This window comes from Cebidichthys violaceus, unplaced genomic scaffold, assembly GCF_023349555.1.
Source record: "Cebidichthys violaceus isolate CVI_PGR_0920_01 unplaced genomic scaffold, fCebVio1.0.p SCAF_29, whole genome shotgun sequence".
NCBI classification, from domain to species: domain Eukaryota; kingdom Metazoa; phylum Chordata; class Actinopteri; order Perciformes; family Stichaeidae; genus Cebidichthys; species Cebidichthys violaceus.
Window position 1 is genome coordinate 2,534,043 of NW_027176472.1, and position 17,834 is coordinate 2,551,876.

A 17,834-nucleotide genomic window follows, 5' to 3' on the forward strand; every position below is an offset into this window, starting at 1 on the left:
TTTGTTTTAACTCGCCTTGAGCCCCAGACGGGTGGAGACACGTTGACGATTTCACAACTACTGGAAAGTTTTAAGAAAAAGTAAAGAAGTAGTGAGTCAACGTCAACGGCGGCGCCGCGACGACGTGGTTGTAGACGCGGAACAAACTGGTTTGGTGAGAACTGGAATGAATATCAGAGGCTGTGGTGATGAACGAATCTGATCTCAGCTGAGCCAATCACAGCGAGGCATGAAGACAACGACTCACGACGATCAGAAGCCTTCATATCATCGCTTAATTCTCGTGTTTTGTCGCATCGTGTTGTTAAGATACGCTCAACGACTTTAGACTGAGATCACTGAGATTCACTTCAGTAAGTCTGGACTTTCATGGAGTCTAGATCTAAACTTCACACCAATTTGACGACTGAAGATGACATAATTCATGCAGGATTGAGGAGGACAACTAAATATGTGACATGTAAAAAAAAAAAGGTTTACAGTGTTACAAGTTACAGGTAAAACTCTTTAACATCAAACATCTCTTAGTTTACCTTTGGTACAATGATGTGCGCACACACACACACACACACACACACACACACACACACACACACACACACACACACACTCCTAGTCAGGTTAAAGGCTAACAGAGTGTGTCTCCCTGCAGGATGAGGGCTGGTCTCTCTGGATTCCTGCTCAGGTCAAACACTGGGTCAGCTGTGACGCACACACTCTCTCCTACAGTGTGTGTGTGTGTGTGTGTGTGTGTGTGTGTGTGTGTGTTCGTTGCCCCTGAAGCTCTTGTCTGAGTATCTGGCTTATAAAATCTTAATAGTCTCTATAATGTCAATCCTGCAGCGAGAGAATCAAGTCTTACTTCATTAACTGGAGTTTCACTGCTTCGCTTTACTGCCATGAAAAACCACTGAGCTGCTACTGTATCACACACACACACACACACACACACACACACACACACACACACACACACACACACACACACACACACACGCCAGTGGGATGACATCATGAGATCTGTTCCAGAAGGAGATCCTGACTATTTATGGAAAAAAGGAGGTCACCTGCTCTCGAGGGAAAACAATTACAGGAAGAGAAGAAATAAATCGACGTATTTGAGGTTTGTAGAAACCAAACTTCTTCGAGGTTCAACACACAAACACGTGTTGCTTCTTTTCCACATCCACACAACTTTAAATTGAATTCCAAGATTGCAACGTTGAACTGTCATGAAAGCGTTACCTGATACATGAGACATGTGGAAGTTTCCATTTGATGTGACGGTGCTGCCTTAAAAAGAAAAACTTCTTCTTGAGTCTGAACATTTCAGGTAAATCAGGCCACATAAATAACGTCTCTTTCCAACTTAAACTTCTAATCTACGTTTATTAGTTTTTATGTCTACTTATTTGATGCAGTGTGTGTAATAAGGGGGTCTTCACGTCTGCTTGTGGATCTAACTGGACCCCCTTTTGGACACATTTAATCCAGTTCCTTTCGTGAGAACCTGGACTAAAGCAGGCGGTCGTCTCTCCTTTTCTTACCATGAGAAAAAACCAAGTCAAGGTCTGTGTGTTGGACGGGACCCGTGTTTGTTTGTCCAATATTCTCTTTTAGCTCCGTTTTTGGTCTCCACCACCTCCTGATGGAAACATCTCTCTCTCTCTCTCTCTCTCTAGCTGCTGAACTCTCCACTATGTTCACCAGCTAGTCTCTTAACTGAGTCAGTCTGATTGTTTTCATTGTTAAGGAAGTTAAAGAACTCTTATTGTTAAAACTAAAATATATGATTGTGTGAGAAAATAATCGAAAGGAAGCAAATGGAAACGATGAAAGTGTGTTAAAGATAAAGATCTTATTGTTTTCAGCTGCAATGTCTTAAAAAACATGCACTAAAATGTACTAATTATAGTGATTTGCGAAATATCTTTAATTCAGAACTAAAGTCCACAGCTTCCTACGATTTGCCTCATTTAATGAAATGACCTTCCAACTTTCAGGACTTTCCCGTTTCCTCCATCGTATCGGTAACGTTCACGTCGTGTCTTGTTTGACTTCCATCATCCCGTCGCGTCACATTCATTCCAAAGTCCTCCCGTCTCACTAAACCTGGGTTGTAAAGAACAACACGGTCGCTGCTTCACCGATTCCATTCATCCGTCCAGTCATTCATTCAGTGAGCCGACCACAAACATCTCACCGACCGTCACATGGTGAAACCGGCCTGCCTGAACTAATTGCTGCTGAATAGGAAACAGTTGTTGGCTCTAGTGGTGTTGCTGGTTGCCAAAAGCAGGAAAGCACACATTCGGGCCGCAAACAAGTTTTAAAGTGACTGGAAGTGGGCCGAGGAGTTCACCGGTGATTTAAGTGAGTGTGTGTTCTGATGGTGAAGATTTTAGTTTCAGCAGCAGTGGTCCACTTTTTAAGCAGGACAGCTGTAAAAGTACAGTCTTTAAACATTTTGGCTCTTTTTAAAATGAAACAGTCAGGTTAACTTTCAGCTTTAAAAAGTTGCCAAATTCCAAATTCAGAGCATACCTATGATTGAGTGATTGCCTCCACACGGTTCTCAACATGGCGAGGGCTGCACCACCGGCTAGCAGTGCTAACGGCGCTAACAGTGGCAACAGTGCTGACAGAGCTAACGGGGTTTTAACAGTCCGTTTCCACAACGACCTGTAGCTTAACTTCAGCTTTTAGCTTGTCAAAGGATCATTTTAACCCGACTATGTCTACCAGGGGATCAGTTGAACACTAAATGGATGATGGGACAAGTTAGCTAAGTGTTAGCAAGCTAACGTAGTAAAGCTAAAGCGCTTAGCAAACATAATACTGCACACCCCACCAAAACACAAGCTGCATACTGTCAAAATGCTTTAGCTGAACGAACATAAATATAGTTAGCATGAAACTGACTTTCGGACAAAATGCTTTTTGCACACGTAACGTAAAGACATACTGAGAGTCAGGATCACACGGTTTTCTTCCTGCTGATGCCTCACTTTTGTCTTCGTAAAGGTTATGTTTTTCAGTTTATAAAAACTTAGTTCTGGGTTCTTTACCCACGTTGATGCTTCATCCCACCAAACAGCCGCTTTTAGGCATTTTTCTGCTGTTTGCAAGCAGACAAAGGTGACAAAGAGGCACCTTCACACAACACAAAGTCAATGCATTGCTCTGACTCTATCGTGAACCTTTAACGTCAAGAACGTAAGTCTGTAAATCTGTGATGACAGTTCACCGCCAGTATTTAATCTAATTGAGGCTGTTTTAAACCTTTATGGGCGCCATGACACCCATTAACACAGCTTCACCTCCCATGTCGTTCATCTATTAATCTCCCACTTTATTCCCATTGGGTGTTTTACTGTAAACAAAGAGCATCTGCTGCTGACGTTTAACTGGGACCTCGATGTTCTCAGGAACAAAGAGATGAAGTACTTTTACCGTATGTCGGAGGACGTTATTTCTCTGGGAACAGCGGCCAACAGGCTGCGTTTTGAACGCCGTGTGAAGCAGACATTACTTCATCGACCTCAGACTGGATACAGACTTTCAACAGCAACTTAATCCACTTTTGACCGAGCTTTTTATTGCAGCGGTAGAAAGGGGGGAAGTAAAAGAATGAAAGTCGGATGTTCTCATGTGAAAATAGTCAAAGAAAGAGACACATGGTGGACAGACGGTTCTGTGGTCTGCCACAAATGGATGAAACCCTAACAAAATAAGAGTTGACGGACGTAGTGTGGAGTCCCGAGGGTCGTCTCTCTTGAAGCGTCTCCTACCTGAGTGGGAGAGCTGCAGCCGTGGTCCGGTTTGCCTCCCGGCTTTGCCGTCTGCCGTCTGCAGCCACAGCAGGAGACACAGCATCAGTATCTGAGGAGGCTTCACTCCTCTGGCTCCTGGCTCGGTCATCTCTGAGATAGATGGAAGAAGGTCTGACCGGTCACATCGAAGTCTGCAGCTGCAGCTGACGAGAGGAGAAATTAAAGAAGAGGGAGACGGAGAGAGACACATTAGATGTTTTGTTAAACGGTCTGTTTGACTCTAAATGGATCATAATGTACTAAATGAACATCATGCTGTATTGAAGAAGACTGTAAACTAGAGATTGAGACCATAAACTCATGTTTACAATGTTTACTGAGGGAATAAATCAAGAGAGAAGTAGAGTCATTTTAGACTAGACTTCTATACAACCAGAGGAGTCGCCCCCTGGTGGACACTAGAGAGAATGCAGCTTTAACACGTGAAGCGTTGACTTCACTCTTCAGAAGTAGAGGTTGACGCCTGCTTATAAGGTGAGGTAACATGTGAGTCAGTGGCATAGTGTCACATGACACAAACATTGGTCCCCTGAGTTGCTCTGAGTCTAATGATGACTGATGGGTTCACTCATCACTGTGAGTGAGACCAGGCTGCTCTATGGGTGGAAAATGTTAGTCTAACTTTTGCTACGTCCACCTTAAAGATCAACAAACGTTCTTTAGAAGAAATTTGTTCACCGGTTTAACTCAGATTTCATCAATGTTTTCTTTTCTCTCAATCTGAGAAAACACGGACTGGGGGTCCTTTGGCCGCTCCAGCACGATAATCCAGAGGTCTCATTTACAAATCATATACAAAAGCACACGAACGCTCATACATACATAAACAGAGACAGACAGAGAAAGAGAGCTCCACCTAGACCATAAACAGTGAGACAGATTCTCAAAGAACGAGCCGTAAGACAACCTGAACATTTACTTTCCGTTAGTGGAGACTTGAAACTTAGTGAGGAAAACAAGAAACTATTAAATAAACATGGTATTAGATTGATACCAGATTAGCTTTGTGGAAACAAAACACATTAAAGAGATGAATCTGATACTCACAGATACACAGGGACCAATGCATTTTGGGAGACAAACAATCCTCATATCGAGTCTAATTGAATTACTGGACATTTGTGAAACAGACTTATTCCCTTATTCCCTCTGCACTTCGGATGTGTCCTTAGCAAGCGGGTGGACACCTGAACAAATCTCTGGTCGACAAGAAATGTATGTATATGTGCAGCTGAACTGGTGTTTTAATGTGGGAACATATAGCTCACGAAGGAAACGAGGCAATTTATCATGTTGTACCGTTTGCTATTGTGGAAGACCGGACAATTCTCAGAGCTCGGTTTGAGAAATGAGGGGAGGAAGTAGCTGCTGAGAGAGGAAAGACAGTTAGCTTGTTAGCTACTTTTAATGCTGAACCCTTTTCCTCTTTAGCAGGAAGGACGACACGCCAGACAAGTAAAAGGCCTCCGAACAAAGACTATACTTTAGTGTCTCTTTGTGGTCATGTTGTGTCTCTTTGTAGTCATTTAGTGTCTCTTTGTGGTCATGTTGTGTCTCTTTGTAGTCATTTAGTGTCTCTTTGTGGTCATGGTGTGTCTCTTTGTAGTCGTTTAATGTCTCTTTGTGGTCATGTTGTGTCTCTTTGTAGTCATTTAGTGTCTCTTTGTGGTCATGTTGTGTCTCTTTGTAGTCATTTAGTGTCTCTTTGTGGTCATGTTGTGTCTCTTTGTAGTCATATTGTGTCTCTTGGTGGTCATATTGTGTCTCTTTGTGGTCATGTTGTGTCTCTTTGTGGTCATGTTGTGTCTCTTGGTGGTCATATTGTGTCTCTTTGTGGTCATGTTGTGTCTCTTTGTGGTCATGTTGTGTCTCTTGGTGGTCATATTGTGTCTCTTTGTGGTCATGTTGTGTCTCTCTGCGGTCGTTCTGTGCCTCTTTGTGGTATTTTTATGGATCTTTGTGTTAATTTTGTGTCTTTTTGTTGTTGTTTCGAATCTCTTCCTGTTCGTCTGCAGTAGTCTACTTTTACTTTCACCTCAAACTGAGGGTCTTGAAACTGACCATGTTTTCACGTGATAATTCATCACCATCCATCATGGCGGCCGGCTGGCTTGCATGTTGTCAGCAGGTTTTAAAGAGCTCAGCAGGTTGAATAGACGCCTGCTGAGAGAGCAAAGACAGTCAGAGAGGTTTAACTTGGCTGAGACAGAAATCTGAATTCATAATTCCTCAGATAAGATCTGATGAGATCTCTGCATTGCATCAATAAGAAGGCATTTCATTCTCCAACCCAGCAGAGTCTCTTATTTCTTCTACACTAAACATGAACTTCAAAATGTTCTGTTGTGATTGTGGGAAAGTGGGGACGAGTCTCAAATCCTTAAGGTTACAAACAGACTTCCAAACAACATGCATGACTCATAAGTTAATCCTTTAATATCCTGTACCTTTTATCCACTTAACGGTAGCCTCGGGATAAAACCCTTTCAAATTAAAAGCATTCCCTTGTAATTCCTGGTAATGACAGATCATCCTCTGCTCTTTATTATTTTCATAAGCCGTCTTGTTTGAGACTTTAACTGTACTTTGAAACATGAAGATGAATCATTTCAGTTTGTTTTGTGTGTTAGGAGGAAGTCAAAATAAAAAGATGTTGCTGTAAATCAAACAGAGAGAGACAGAAAGAGAGACAGAGAGAAAGAGAGCGAGAGAGAGAGAGAAAGAGAGACAGAGAGAAAGAGAGCGAGAGAGAGAGAGAAAGAGGGAAAGAGAGACAGAGAGAGGAGGGAGTAAATGAATACAATGTCTTGTGTGTATGTGCAGTGAAGAGTAAACAACTTTAAATAAACAGTATTTCAAACGAAGCTGAAGTAAAATCCAGCAGACAGAGATAAATGTCTTCTTGTGGTGACCACGCCCACCTTCATGTAAATATGAAACCAATAATTACAACGTTTGCATTCGGAATATAACCGTAGACAGACGAACAGCTGTGATTTAAGTTTGACGACATCATTGTTTGAAACATTGTTTTGCGTCAACACGGAGACAGACGAGGGACAAACTGTCTCCTCCTGCTCGTCTGTGTCTGTCTGTCTGTCTGTCTGTCTGTCTGTCTGTCTGTCTTTCTGTCTGTGTGTGTGTGTGTGTGTGTGTGTGTGTGTGTGTGTGTGTGTGTGTGTATGTTTGTCAGTGTGTGTGTGTGTGTGTGTGTGTGTGTGTGTGTGTGTGTGTGTTTTCTCTGAAGGAAACTTGGGTGTTGAAAAGAGTTTTTCAAATAAATCCCTGAAGGAAACTCATCGTTAGTTTCTCTGTTGGTTTGATTGAATCACTCACGTCTGAATACACACTAGTAACAAAGACACACTCATGTTAACACACACCTGAGGTACAAATGATTGTCTCCAATCAGGAAGCAGGATTAACTCTTAAACATTTCAATTCCACCTCTTCATCAAAGAAACTCTAAACCAGCTTCTCAAACAAGGATCTTCTCCTAAACGTCAGTCGTTTTCTTGTCAAGTTGGAAGTTCATTTAGTAAGTCGATGCTTTTAAAAAAAATCTTTTCTAGGTCACAACTCGTCTGGAAGCCTCTAAAGCTGAAGTACATGAACACAACATGATCATAAAGATGAAATACATACAAATATCTAAAAGGTAAAAATGACATCTGACTCTCAAGATAGAGATGAGGACGTTGTTGAGGGGAAGCAGTTCCCATGTTATCAGCTCGTACCCATCTTTATTTCCTCTTCCTGTTGCTCAACAATGAGTAAACAAGCTGCTCCACATCCAGGTTCTGCAGCCACGTCTGGACTTCCATCATTATTACACACGTTTAATAATGTGGCGAGGGACGGCATGGGGTTACAGATTTAATTTTATTTTAATCTATTTTTCCTGTTATGTTAGCGCAGATGAAGAGATACGGTACGAGAGAAAGAAACATTTAAAAACAGAGAACACACGATCCTGAAATAGGAGCTCTTTGTGTGGAGCTTCCTATGTTAGTGGAGGGAAACGGTTTGTTTGAATAAGGAGTGAATAAAAAGTCCAAAAAGGGACTTTCTAAATAGGGAAAATATTGTGCTTTGCTGACATTTCAAGCTTCAAAAAGGGAGGAAAAAGCTGTTTTTTTTAAGTGTAAAAGTTGTAGTTTTTGTAGCAGGTTCATAGACGAAGCTGCCGTTTTCAACACCACCGTTCACACTCTTGACCTGCCTTGTAAAAATCACAGCCTCAGAATACTTCAAATGCTTTCTCTGACCTCCGTCTCCCCGGAGAAGAAGAAGAAAAACCCACCGGCGTGTTCTCGCTGCCGCTCGAGGGATTAAATCTTTTTATTGTGTTTACAGGAGGACGAGGTGAAAATGTGTCCGGCCACTCGAGGGGGAAGCTGAAGAATCTCAGTTTAACAGCGCGGGCTGATTTACCGGATTCCTTTACCCCCCCCCCCCCCCCGAAATTCTTCTTCTTCTACCTTTTCTTGTTTAACCTTTTTTATTTACAACTTTATGCTTCAGTATTTCTTCTATCTTCCTCCTCACTGCTCCCTTCTTCTCTCATTCTTCCTCAGAGTCTTCCTCTTGTCTCCTTGTCTCTGTGATGGGAGGAGGTGACAGCTTTAGGTTTTCCCTCTAATCCTCACCATGATTTAATAACTGAACTCCCTCCATCCGTCGTCCCCCGCTGATCCCTGCTGTCATCTTATTACTTCAACATGAAGTTAATAGCTCTGCTTTCTTAACTCTTAATCTGCCGTCAGTCTCTGTCGTTTATGTGTCGCCCTCTTTTCTCTGTCAAAGTCCTGAAACTTAGGTTTAGGCAACAAAACCACCAACAGTTAGGTTTAGACAACAAAACCACCAACATTTAGGTTTAGGCAACAAAACCACCAACAGTTAGGTTTAGGCAACAAAACCACCAACAGTTAGCTTTAGACAACAAAACCACCAACAGTTAGCTTTAGAGAACTAAACCACCAACAGTTAGCTTTAGGCAACAAAAGCACCAACAGTTAGCTTTAGGCAACTAAACCACCAACAGTTAGATTAGACAACTAAACCACCAACAGTTAGCTTTAGGCAACAAAACCACCAACAGTTAGCTTTAGGCAACTAAACCACCAACAGTTAGATTAGACAACTAAACCACCAACAGTTAGCTTTAGAGAACTAAACCACCAACAGTTAGCTTTAGGCAACTACACCACCAACAGTTAGATTAGACAACTAAACCACCAACAGTTAGCTTTAGGCAACTACACCACCAACAGTTAGATTAGACAACTAAACCACCAACAGTTAGCTTTAGGCAACAAAACCACCAACAGTTAGCTTTAGGCAACTACACCACCAACAGTTAGATTAGACAACTAAACCACCAACAGTTAGCTTTAGGCAACAAAACCACCAACAGTTAGGTTTAGGCAACTAAACCACCAACAGTTAGATTAGACAACTAAACCACCAACAGTTAGCTTTAGAGAACTAAACCACCAACAGTTAGCTTTAGGCAACTACACCACCAACAGTTAGATTAGACAACTAAACCACCAACAGTTAGCTTTAGAGAACTAAACCACCAACAGTTAGATTAGACAACAAAACCACCAACAGTTAGCTTTAGGCAACTAAACCACCAACAGTTAGATTAGACAACTAAACCACCAACAGTTAGCTTTAGGCAACAAAACCACCAACAGTTAGCTTTAGGCAACAAAACCACCAACAGTTAGCTTTAGGCAACTAAACCACCAACAGTTAGATTAGACAACTAAACCACCAACAGTTAGGTTTAGACAACAAAACCACCAACAGTTAGCTTTAGACAACAAAACCACCAACAGTTAGGTTTAGGCAACAAAACCGACAGTTAGGTTTAGAGAACACTGATCCCCTGATTTCCCTCTAGTGCAACCGTGACGTTCACATTTCTGATTTTTTAATGAAATGTCTCAACAACTATTGGATGGATCGCAATTAAATGAGTCACAGATTTGACGGCAAAGTTCTCCGGTAATTTTATGACTTAATATCTGCAAAATCAAGACATTCCCATGAGCCTCAGATATCCATGAGCAACATTCAAATGAAGAGGAAATGACTCATATATCTGGCACAACTTAAGTTTGACTTCTTAAGAAAAAAGGTATTCATAACTTTTGAAAAAAAAAGAGACTTGATAGGTGATTCAGATTCATTAGAATGCTATCAAACTGCTAACATGAGCCCTGAGGCGCCCTGGTACCCGACATCTGTACCTCTGTGAGGGAGCGGAGCGTAACAGCACTGTTTGAAGGCCACATAGACAAAGTAGTAGCAGGAACAGAAGTGTTAAGTATCGCTCGTATGAAAACATACGGAACGAGTGCAAAGCTTAAACCACAGTCACGAACATCGAGAGACGGACACAAATCACTTAACACTTAACTGTCAACATCTGGATGAGATCCGCTCATTATTCTACTGCTGCAACTTCAAAACCGTCAATGTAAACACCATCGTTATTTCTTATTCATGCCACTTTTCATCCGTTATGGATCAAGAAAGAGAAAAGCAGGTGATTCTTGTTTCTCCAAATGCTGAAAAAGGCAATTTTCTCTTAAGTATGTGTGTTCCTCACTGAGCAGTGTGTCCTCTTAATAAAGACAGCAGATGTTTAAAAGTCACTTTTACACAATGGTGCTCAGTCCTGTCTTTGGAAAATAATATTCCCACACAACCAAACTGCGTTGTGAACTACGTTTTGAGTTGAAACTTATTTTCTCGTGGTTAAGTTTGCTTTTGAAGTTTCAAATGAGTCGGAGGAAGTCGGTGTGGGTTGGAGGTCTTAGTGGCGTATGGGTTCAAAAACACAGTACCCTTTTGTGAACGCAGTACTTTTGTGGCCTAAGTATAGACTCTTCACTTCAATGCATCAACAAAATATGAAAACTAAGTTTGCATAGAAGAACTAAAAGAAGAAATCCTGTTCTTGAAATGTGTGAACTAGCGCATTTGTCCCATGAAACATGTCACATCAGTAAAACATGTTGGAAATGTTCAGACCTACTTTCTCAGGAGGAGGAATACACACATTCTGACAACATGTGAAAGTACTCTGGTGGATGGAACTGATGAAAGAGAGACAGTAAATCTCAGAGTCTTCCTCTGACGTTCAAACATTTGTTCTTTCACGCAACTGTTTTAGATTTACTGACTGGAAATCCTCCCAGACGTCACCGACGTGCCGAGGTGAAAAAAACACTCACAAGGCCGACGCGGATGTTGAGCCAAAGTACAGAAATCTATTTTATTTCATGTTCAGATCACATGGATATCTCAAGGCCATCTATTTGCTTCATTTCTTCCATTTGGATTTACACAGTTTCAGTCCTACCGTATGTAAAAATGTACCAATATCTGTGTTTAAATATCACCAGAGAGATCGATGCAAACCTGAAGCAGGAAATGACATCATGACCAACTCCTTCTGATGTGTGTCTATGTGAAAACATGCTTCAACCAGATGGAGGCGTGTAGAGAGAGTGTGAAACTATAGCAGCTCAGGGACGTCTGTAAACCCGCTGGTATCGCTATCGTACACTCGGTGCAACCTGCTCAAGTCATAATGAATACAAATGACTTCGTTTTAGGGTCTTTTTTTCCCTCTCTGAGAAGGAAATTACTGAAGGATTCTTGATTCAGACTCAAACACATAAAAAGCTCATTTGGATGGAATTTACTGCAGCAGTAGAAATAGATTCTGCAGAGAGAGACTGTGTAGTGGAAACAGACCTGCTGCTGCTGCTGGATTAACACTTAATAAAAGACATACTTAGAAGTATTTAGAAGTTACTGGCAAACAATTTAATGATACTGTTACTCATCGGTGGATTATGAGACAAAAAGGCCCAACAGACAAAGACACAGACTTCATAGTGGTTTAGCCTCTTGTTGTTGTTTTGTGTCGCTTTGTGGTCATTTTGTGTCTGTAGTTGTTTTGTATCTGTTTGTAGTCATTTTTCATCTATTTGTAGTTCTTCTATGTCTCTTTGTAGTCGTTTTGTATCTTTTTGTAGTCTCTTTTTTCTCTGTGTTTTTTTCTGTCTCTTTGTAGTCTTTTTGTGTCTCTTTCTAGTTGTTTTGTATTTGTTTGTAGTAATTTTTCACCTATTTGTAGTTTTTTTGCGTCTCTTTGTAGTCATTTTTCATCTCTTTGTAGTTGTTTTGTATCTGTTTGTAGTTCTTTTGTGTCTCTTTGTAGTCGTTTTGTATCCGATTGTACAAATGTTTCACCTATTTGTAGTTCTTTTGTGTCTCTTTGTAGTCATTTTTCATCTCTTTGCAGTTCTTTTGTGTCTCTTTGTGATAGATTTGTGTTCCTTGTAACTCCGTGTGGTTGTTTTGTGTCTCTGTAGTCATTGTATGTCTGTAGTTGTTTTGTGTGTCTCTTAAATCTCTATATATCTCAATGGAGTCCGGTCCATGAGGCAGTCAAAATCAATGATATCAGATTGTTCTTAGATGTTAATGCTCCAGCGAGTCATATTCTAGAGAAATTCTAACAAACGAGATGGGATCAGACTTTGGCATTAATATGAAAATATGCTCGCCGTACATGCCGTGACTTGATGGTTTAGTTTTTGGGTTTATCTACAATCTAGACTCTGTTTTATTTCCATCGTCTGCTGAAGTTCCAGAAGTTGATCCATGCCTCTGTGACTTCAGAGTCCTCCAGTAGAGACGTCAGACTCTCCACAGGAAACCAAAACAACATTCTTGAATCCAGAACAAAAGTGTGAGTGATGGTGAAATATTCCAAAGTCTTCTCCTGGAACCATTTGAACAAAGTGAGACTTGCTTTTACAAGAAGATGAAATGAAAAAATAGATATTTTTTCGACATAGATAATTAAACTCCTGAATGATAAATACGTGACAAGATGATGAATACGTGATAAATAAAAGTTCCTGTTTTGTATTACCTTCATTCTTTTGTCTAAACCCCCAAAATATATGAATCCCAGATGCACAAATAACTACTAAGTGATTAAAGGAGAGGCGAAGTGAAAGCAGAACTCCTGGATTCTGCTTCAAAAGAACCGACACGGTCTGAAAAGGTCTCAGTCTGGATCCGGTTGGCTCAGTTCAACGTCACTTCAAAGGTTTTCTGATATCAGGCATATATTTTAGCATGAATTAAAAAGTTAAAGAACTATTAAATAGGTCAGCTGGTCGTGAGCTTTGAAGGAAGCGATCTGTAAAAGTGATCGATGTGCAAGATAACTTGGTTTAAACCTTTATGTTTATCAGCATGTGATGAATCAGAAAGAAGATAAAGAAGTGTGTCGAGAATAATCCTCCAGTAATGATATATATATATATATATATATATATATATATATATATATATACTTCCTGGTTCATGTTTACGTGGATCGAATACGTATTGATTTCTTGAGATATCTACGAATTGCAGCACATTCATTCTGGACGGTACAGATGTATGAGAACAGCCTGTCACCAGGGATGATTTCTTCCAGTATATACATTGTTCTTTTGTAAAATGCTGCATGTTATACCTTTAAGACTTGTCAGAGAGAAGAGATCATTGTGATTAAAACCCTCAAAGAGTTACAGAAGCTGGAGGAAGGTCCTAAAACCCAACATCAACATCTCACTGTGCTACAACAAAAACACTGGTCAGCTTCATTATTCCACAGTTCATGAACATGAATAGAAAAGTATGAAGAGGTGAAGGAACACACCGGTTTCATGTTCAGATGAAAAGACTGTGCGGTCGAGTGAGAGTCACACAGCGAGAAGAGTGCAAGTCTCGTTTTTCTTCCAGAGGGATGAGAGTCAAGACCAACAAACAGCGTTGTGGGAACAGAACTTTATAGTGATTTAGCTTGTTGTTTTGGGTCGCTTTGTGGTTATTTTGTGTTTTTTTGTAGCTGTTTTGTATCTCTTTGTAATCGTTTTGTATCTGTTTGTAATAATTTTTCATCTCTTTGTAGTTGTTTTGTGTCTCTTTGTAGTTGTTTTGTATCTCTTTGAAGTTGTTTTGTATCTCTTTGTAATTGTTTTTATCACTTTGTGGCTGTTTTGTGTCTCTTTGTGGTTGTTTTGATGAAGTGACAGTCACACAGCGAGACGAGTGCATGCCTCGTTTCTTCCAGAGGGACGAGAGTCAAGACCAACGAACAGCGTTGTGGGAACTGAGCTGCACTGGATGAGGAACTCTGTGAAGAGGAAGCCGTCTTCCTCACCTCTCTGTGATGACCGCCTCCTCTCCCTCTATCTGACCAAGGCCTCGAGGAAATATCCGCTCTCTGTCTCAGAGGGATTCTGGGAAGAGGAAAAAAGGGCTGATGTCATCCGCTTCCAGATGGCAGCGTCAGGAAAGAGAAGAATAGGAAACGGGCCTCTTGATTCTGACACAACTCCAGAGAAAAGACTTGTTGTTACGGTTATTCATCTGTCAGAGCTGCTTGGTTCACACGACGTTTGAGGAAGTCGAGGCAAACAAACAGACAGTTATTTACTTTTGTAGAAATCTTCAATCTTTAAAACTACAACGTCCAGAAGTGGTGTAACGGACTGATGTCGATCCGTCGATTTAACACGCATTCATTACACAATTTAATCATCACAGTGTGAAATAAGGTTTTACTGACGATCGTTCTCAGGACATCATTTATGTTTTTCTAGTAAAAATAAAAAGCGTGATCTGGGTTCTCTAGAAGTTACATTTGCTCTCTTTTTGATTCCGTGCCGAACATCCAGTGTTCACAGATCTATCACGCAAAAGACATTTGACAGTGAGTTTTATCACCACGTCCTAATTTTAAATGGAGACAAGATGGTCTCTTTCTATTTTGAACTTTATCACAGTTTGTGACGCGCCATGATGTAATATGATATTTAATCTAACAGAACAAGATATTCAGATTAGCATGTCGGGAACATGTCAACAAAACCTCCAGACTGTCTGAACATTCTCTGATAATCACCGCTAACTGTTTTCTTTGTCTGTTAGCCACGTTAGCTATTTTCTCATAGACTTCTATACAACCAGAGGAGTCGCCCCCTGGTGGACATTAGAGAGAATGCAGCTTTAACACATGAAGCTTTGACTTCACTTTAAAGAACTGGAGGTTGTCGCCTGGTTAAAATAGATTTGAAAAAATCCCAAACTATCCTTTAACCTTTAAAACTCAATGTTTAAAACGTAGATGTTTCTTGTCTGAATCTTTTACTACCTGCAATCCAACAAAGGCAAAATATAATCTTTACAAAAACTCTTTGTATCTTAAGTTCAGGCCGACTGCATCACGTCCAGCGAGTAGAACACAGTAGAGTCTCATTAGCAGACGTCACCGTGTGAAGGACCCGAACCTTATTCACACTACAGGTGCACCATGAAAACACGTTCTGTTCTTTTTTACACTTTGTGTTCCTGTCGACACCAGAATGAAGCTTTTGTTTGTGTTTCCTGGAAGCAGCAGCGGAGGGAAACGGCTGCTTATTGTTAGAGCGAAGGGAACAAACATCATTAGGCCGGGACCTCTGCGAAGGGAAACGCGAGTGTAGATTTAGGTGTTTGAGAGCATGCGAGTGTGTTTCTGCCTCTGAGCGCACAGCATCACTCGTGTGACGTACGGCTGGGGTTTGGGGAAGGGTGGAGTATAAAGAGGGGACTAGCGGGAACCTGAGGTTTGTTATTGCCTCAAAAAACCCTCCAGGCAACCTATTTAAAATATGAAACATCCATACTTGAGTCTGTAAAGGGGGGGATCTCCAGCTGAGTGCATGGCAACCTTTCAGAGAGTTTTATAAGAGTCACTGTTGTATGAGATGGTTATTTTGTCTAAACATGATGCTGTTGTAATTAAACGTCTCACGTTCATTACTGGTTTCCCGTTAAGGGGGCTGCATTAGTCATCTGGTGTTTACTGTTTATATTTTATCATTAAATGCAGACTGTGTCTCTGCAATAGAAACAGAACGGACATTGTGTGTTCCGTGGTCGTTTGACTAGATCGACAAAGATAATGGTGATTGTTGTTAGCTAGTTGCTCCGGAGCGGGACGGCTGGCTAGTTAGCGAGCTAGGCTAACGTTAGCTTGTCCATCGATCGATTGCTAAGATGTCTGAACGTGCGATGTTCCTCGCCGTCGAGCTGCACCAGTGGAATGCCTCTTTTTTCTTTTCTTTTCTTTTTTTTTTTAAAAACAGCCATAACCCCGAATGAGAGGCGGTGAGTCAGAACTGACAGATTGCAACAACACAGAAGTCCGTGTGTCGTCCGGAGCGGTCAGTAAGTCAGAAGTGAAGTCTGACATTCCGATCGGCCTGAAGGGACCGTTAAAGATCGGTATGCGCGAAAAGGTAAGAGACGGACAAAAAGGAGAGTTTGATTTGCAAAAGGAGTGCAGTGAGATAAGGGCGTGGTCCGTCTGATTTACAGCCAAGAGAGTTTAGGTTCAAGTCTTAACTGTTTGAGAGGTGAAGTAACGGACTCAGTGCTCACTGGAACCGTAACGCGACAAACTGAAGGTCCAGCATCTCTTTAAACACCAGCGCTGAACACGGTGTGTTCTTAATGACTTATTATTGTACCTATTAAATGTATAGTATGGATCCTAGCCCGGTGTTGTTTAGTTGTGTCCTTACATTATCACTAAAGTAAAGCATATTATAACTCTTTATATTAAGAATTGTTTGATACATTTGAGGTTGTATATTTGTAAAACTTTTATCAAGCAAAAGAAAATGGATTTAAAATAAAGAAATCTGTAACTTCATCAAAATGTTGCGTCTATAATTAATACAGCGACCAGCTAGGAGAAAAAAAACATTCACACACTCACACACACTCAGCCACCCACCGCTTCCATTCACACACACACACACACACACACACACACACACACACACACACACACACACACACACACACACAAACACACACACTGAGGCCTTTAGATTGACACCCAGCGAGTGAGACAGAAAGTAGTCCCCCCCCCCCCCCTCATTAGGCGTCTTAGAGAGCAGCGTCTATTCACTGGAGCTGATGGGAACACTGGGACCAGCCGAGCAAAAAAACAACCAACCGACGGGGAGGCAACCACACACACACACACACACACACACACACAAAGGAGAGAAAAGACCTCTCACTCTTCTCAGTTCTTCATCCTCATCTTCATCCCAATCCTCAGTCTGTTCTCAGCTCGGTGTTTTTTGTAAAAGAGAGAGAAGTCGTCTTAAAGGAAAAGACGTTCTTAATCCTGCTGTCAGCTGTCAGTCGGAGCAGAAACCCCCAACGAGACTAAAGGACTAAAGGATCAGTGATGATGGGCGTCGAAGGGTTTTAGTAATACTAGTACTACTATCAATACTCTAATCAGTTCAGCTCCTTATTGATGCTGTTATTATACCGTAGACCGGATACTGTCTCACCGTAGACCTGATACTGTCTCACCGTAGACCTGATACTGTCTAACCGTAGACCGGATACTGTCTCACCGTAGACCTGATACTGTCTCACCGTAGACCGGATACTGTCTCACCGTAGACCTGATACTGTCTCACCGTAGACCGGATACTGTCTCACCGTAGACCTGATACTGTCTAACCGTAGACCGGATACTGTCTCACCGTAGACCGGATACTGTCTCACCGTAGACCTGATACTGTCTAACCATAGACCGGATACTGTCTAACCATAGACCTGATACTGTCTCACCGTAGACCGGATACTGTCTAACCGTAGACCTGATACTGTCTAACCGTAGACCGGATACTGTCTCACCGTAGACCTGATACTGTCTAACCGTAGACCGGATACTGTCTAACCGTAGACCTGATACTGTCTAACCGTAGACCATATACTGTCTAACCGTAGACCTGATACTGTCTAACCGTAGACCTGATACTGTCTAACCGTAGACCGGATACTGTCTCACCGTAGACCGGATACTGTCTAACCGTAGACCATATACTGTCTAAC

At 41.4% G+C, this 17,834-nt stretch overlaps 1 protein-coding gene across 1 annotated transcript in view; it reads right to left on the reverse strand.

Moving 5' to 3' along the window:
* Positions 1-17,834, reverse strand: part of LOC137880611 (semaphorin-3D-like) — a 59,151-nt gene that overhangs the window by 27,252 nt on the left and 14,065 nt on the right. Inside the window, 1 exon segment of the mRNA XM_068722053.1 lies at positions 3,792-3,976. Within this exon segment, the coding sequence (XP_068578154.1) occupies positions 3,792-3,921 (130 nt within the window). The 5' untranslated portion in view covers positions 3,922-3,976.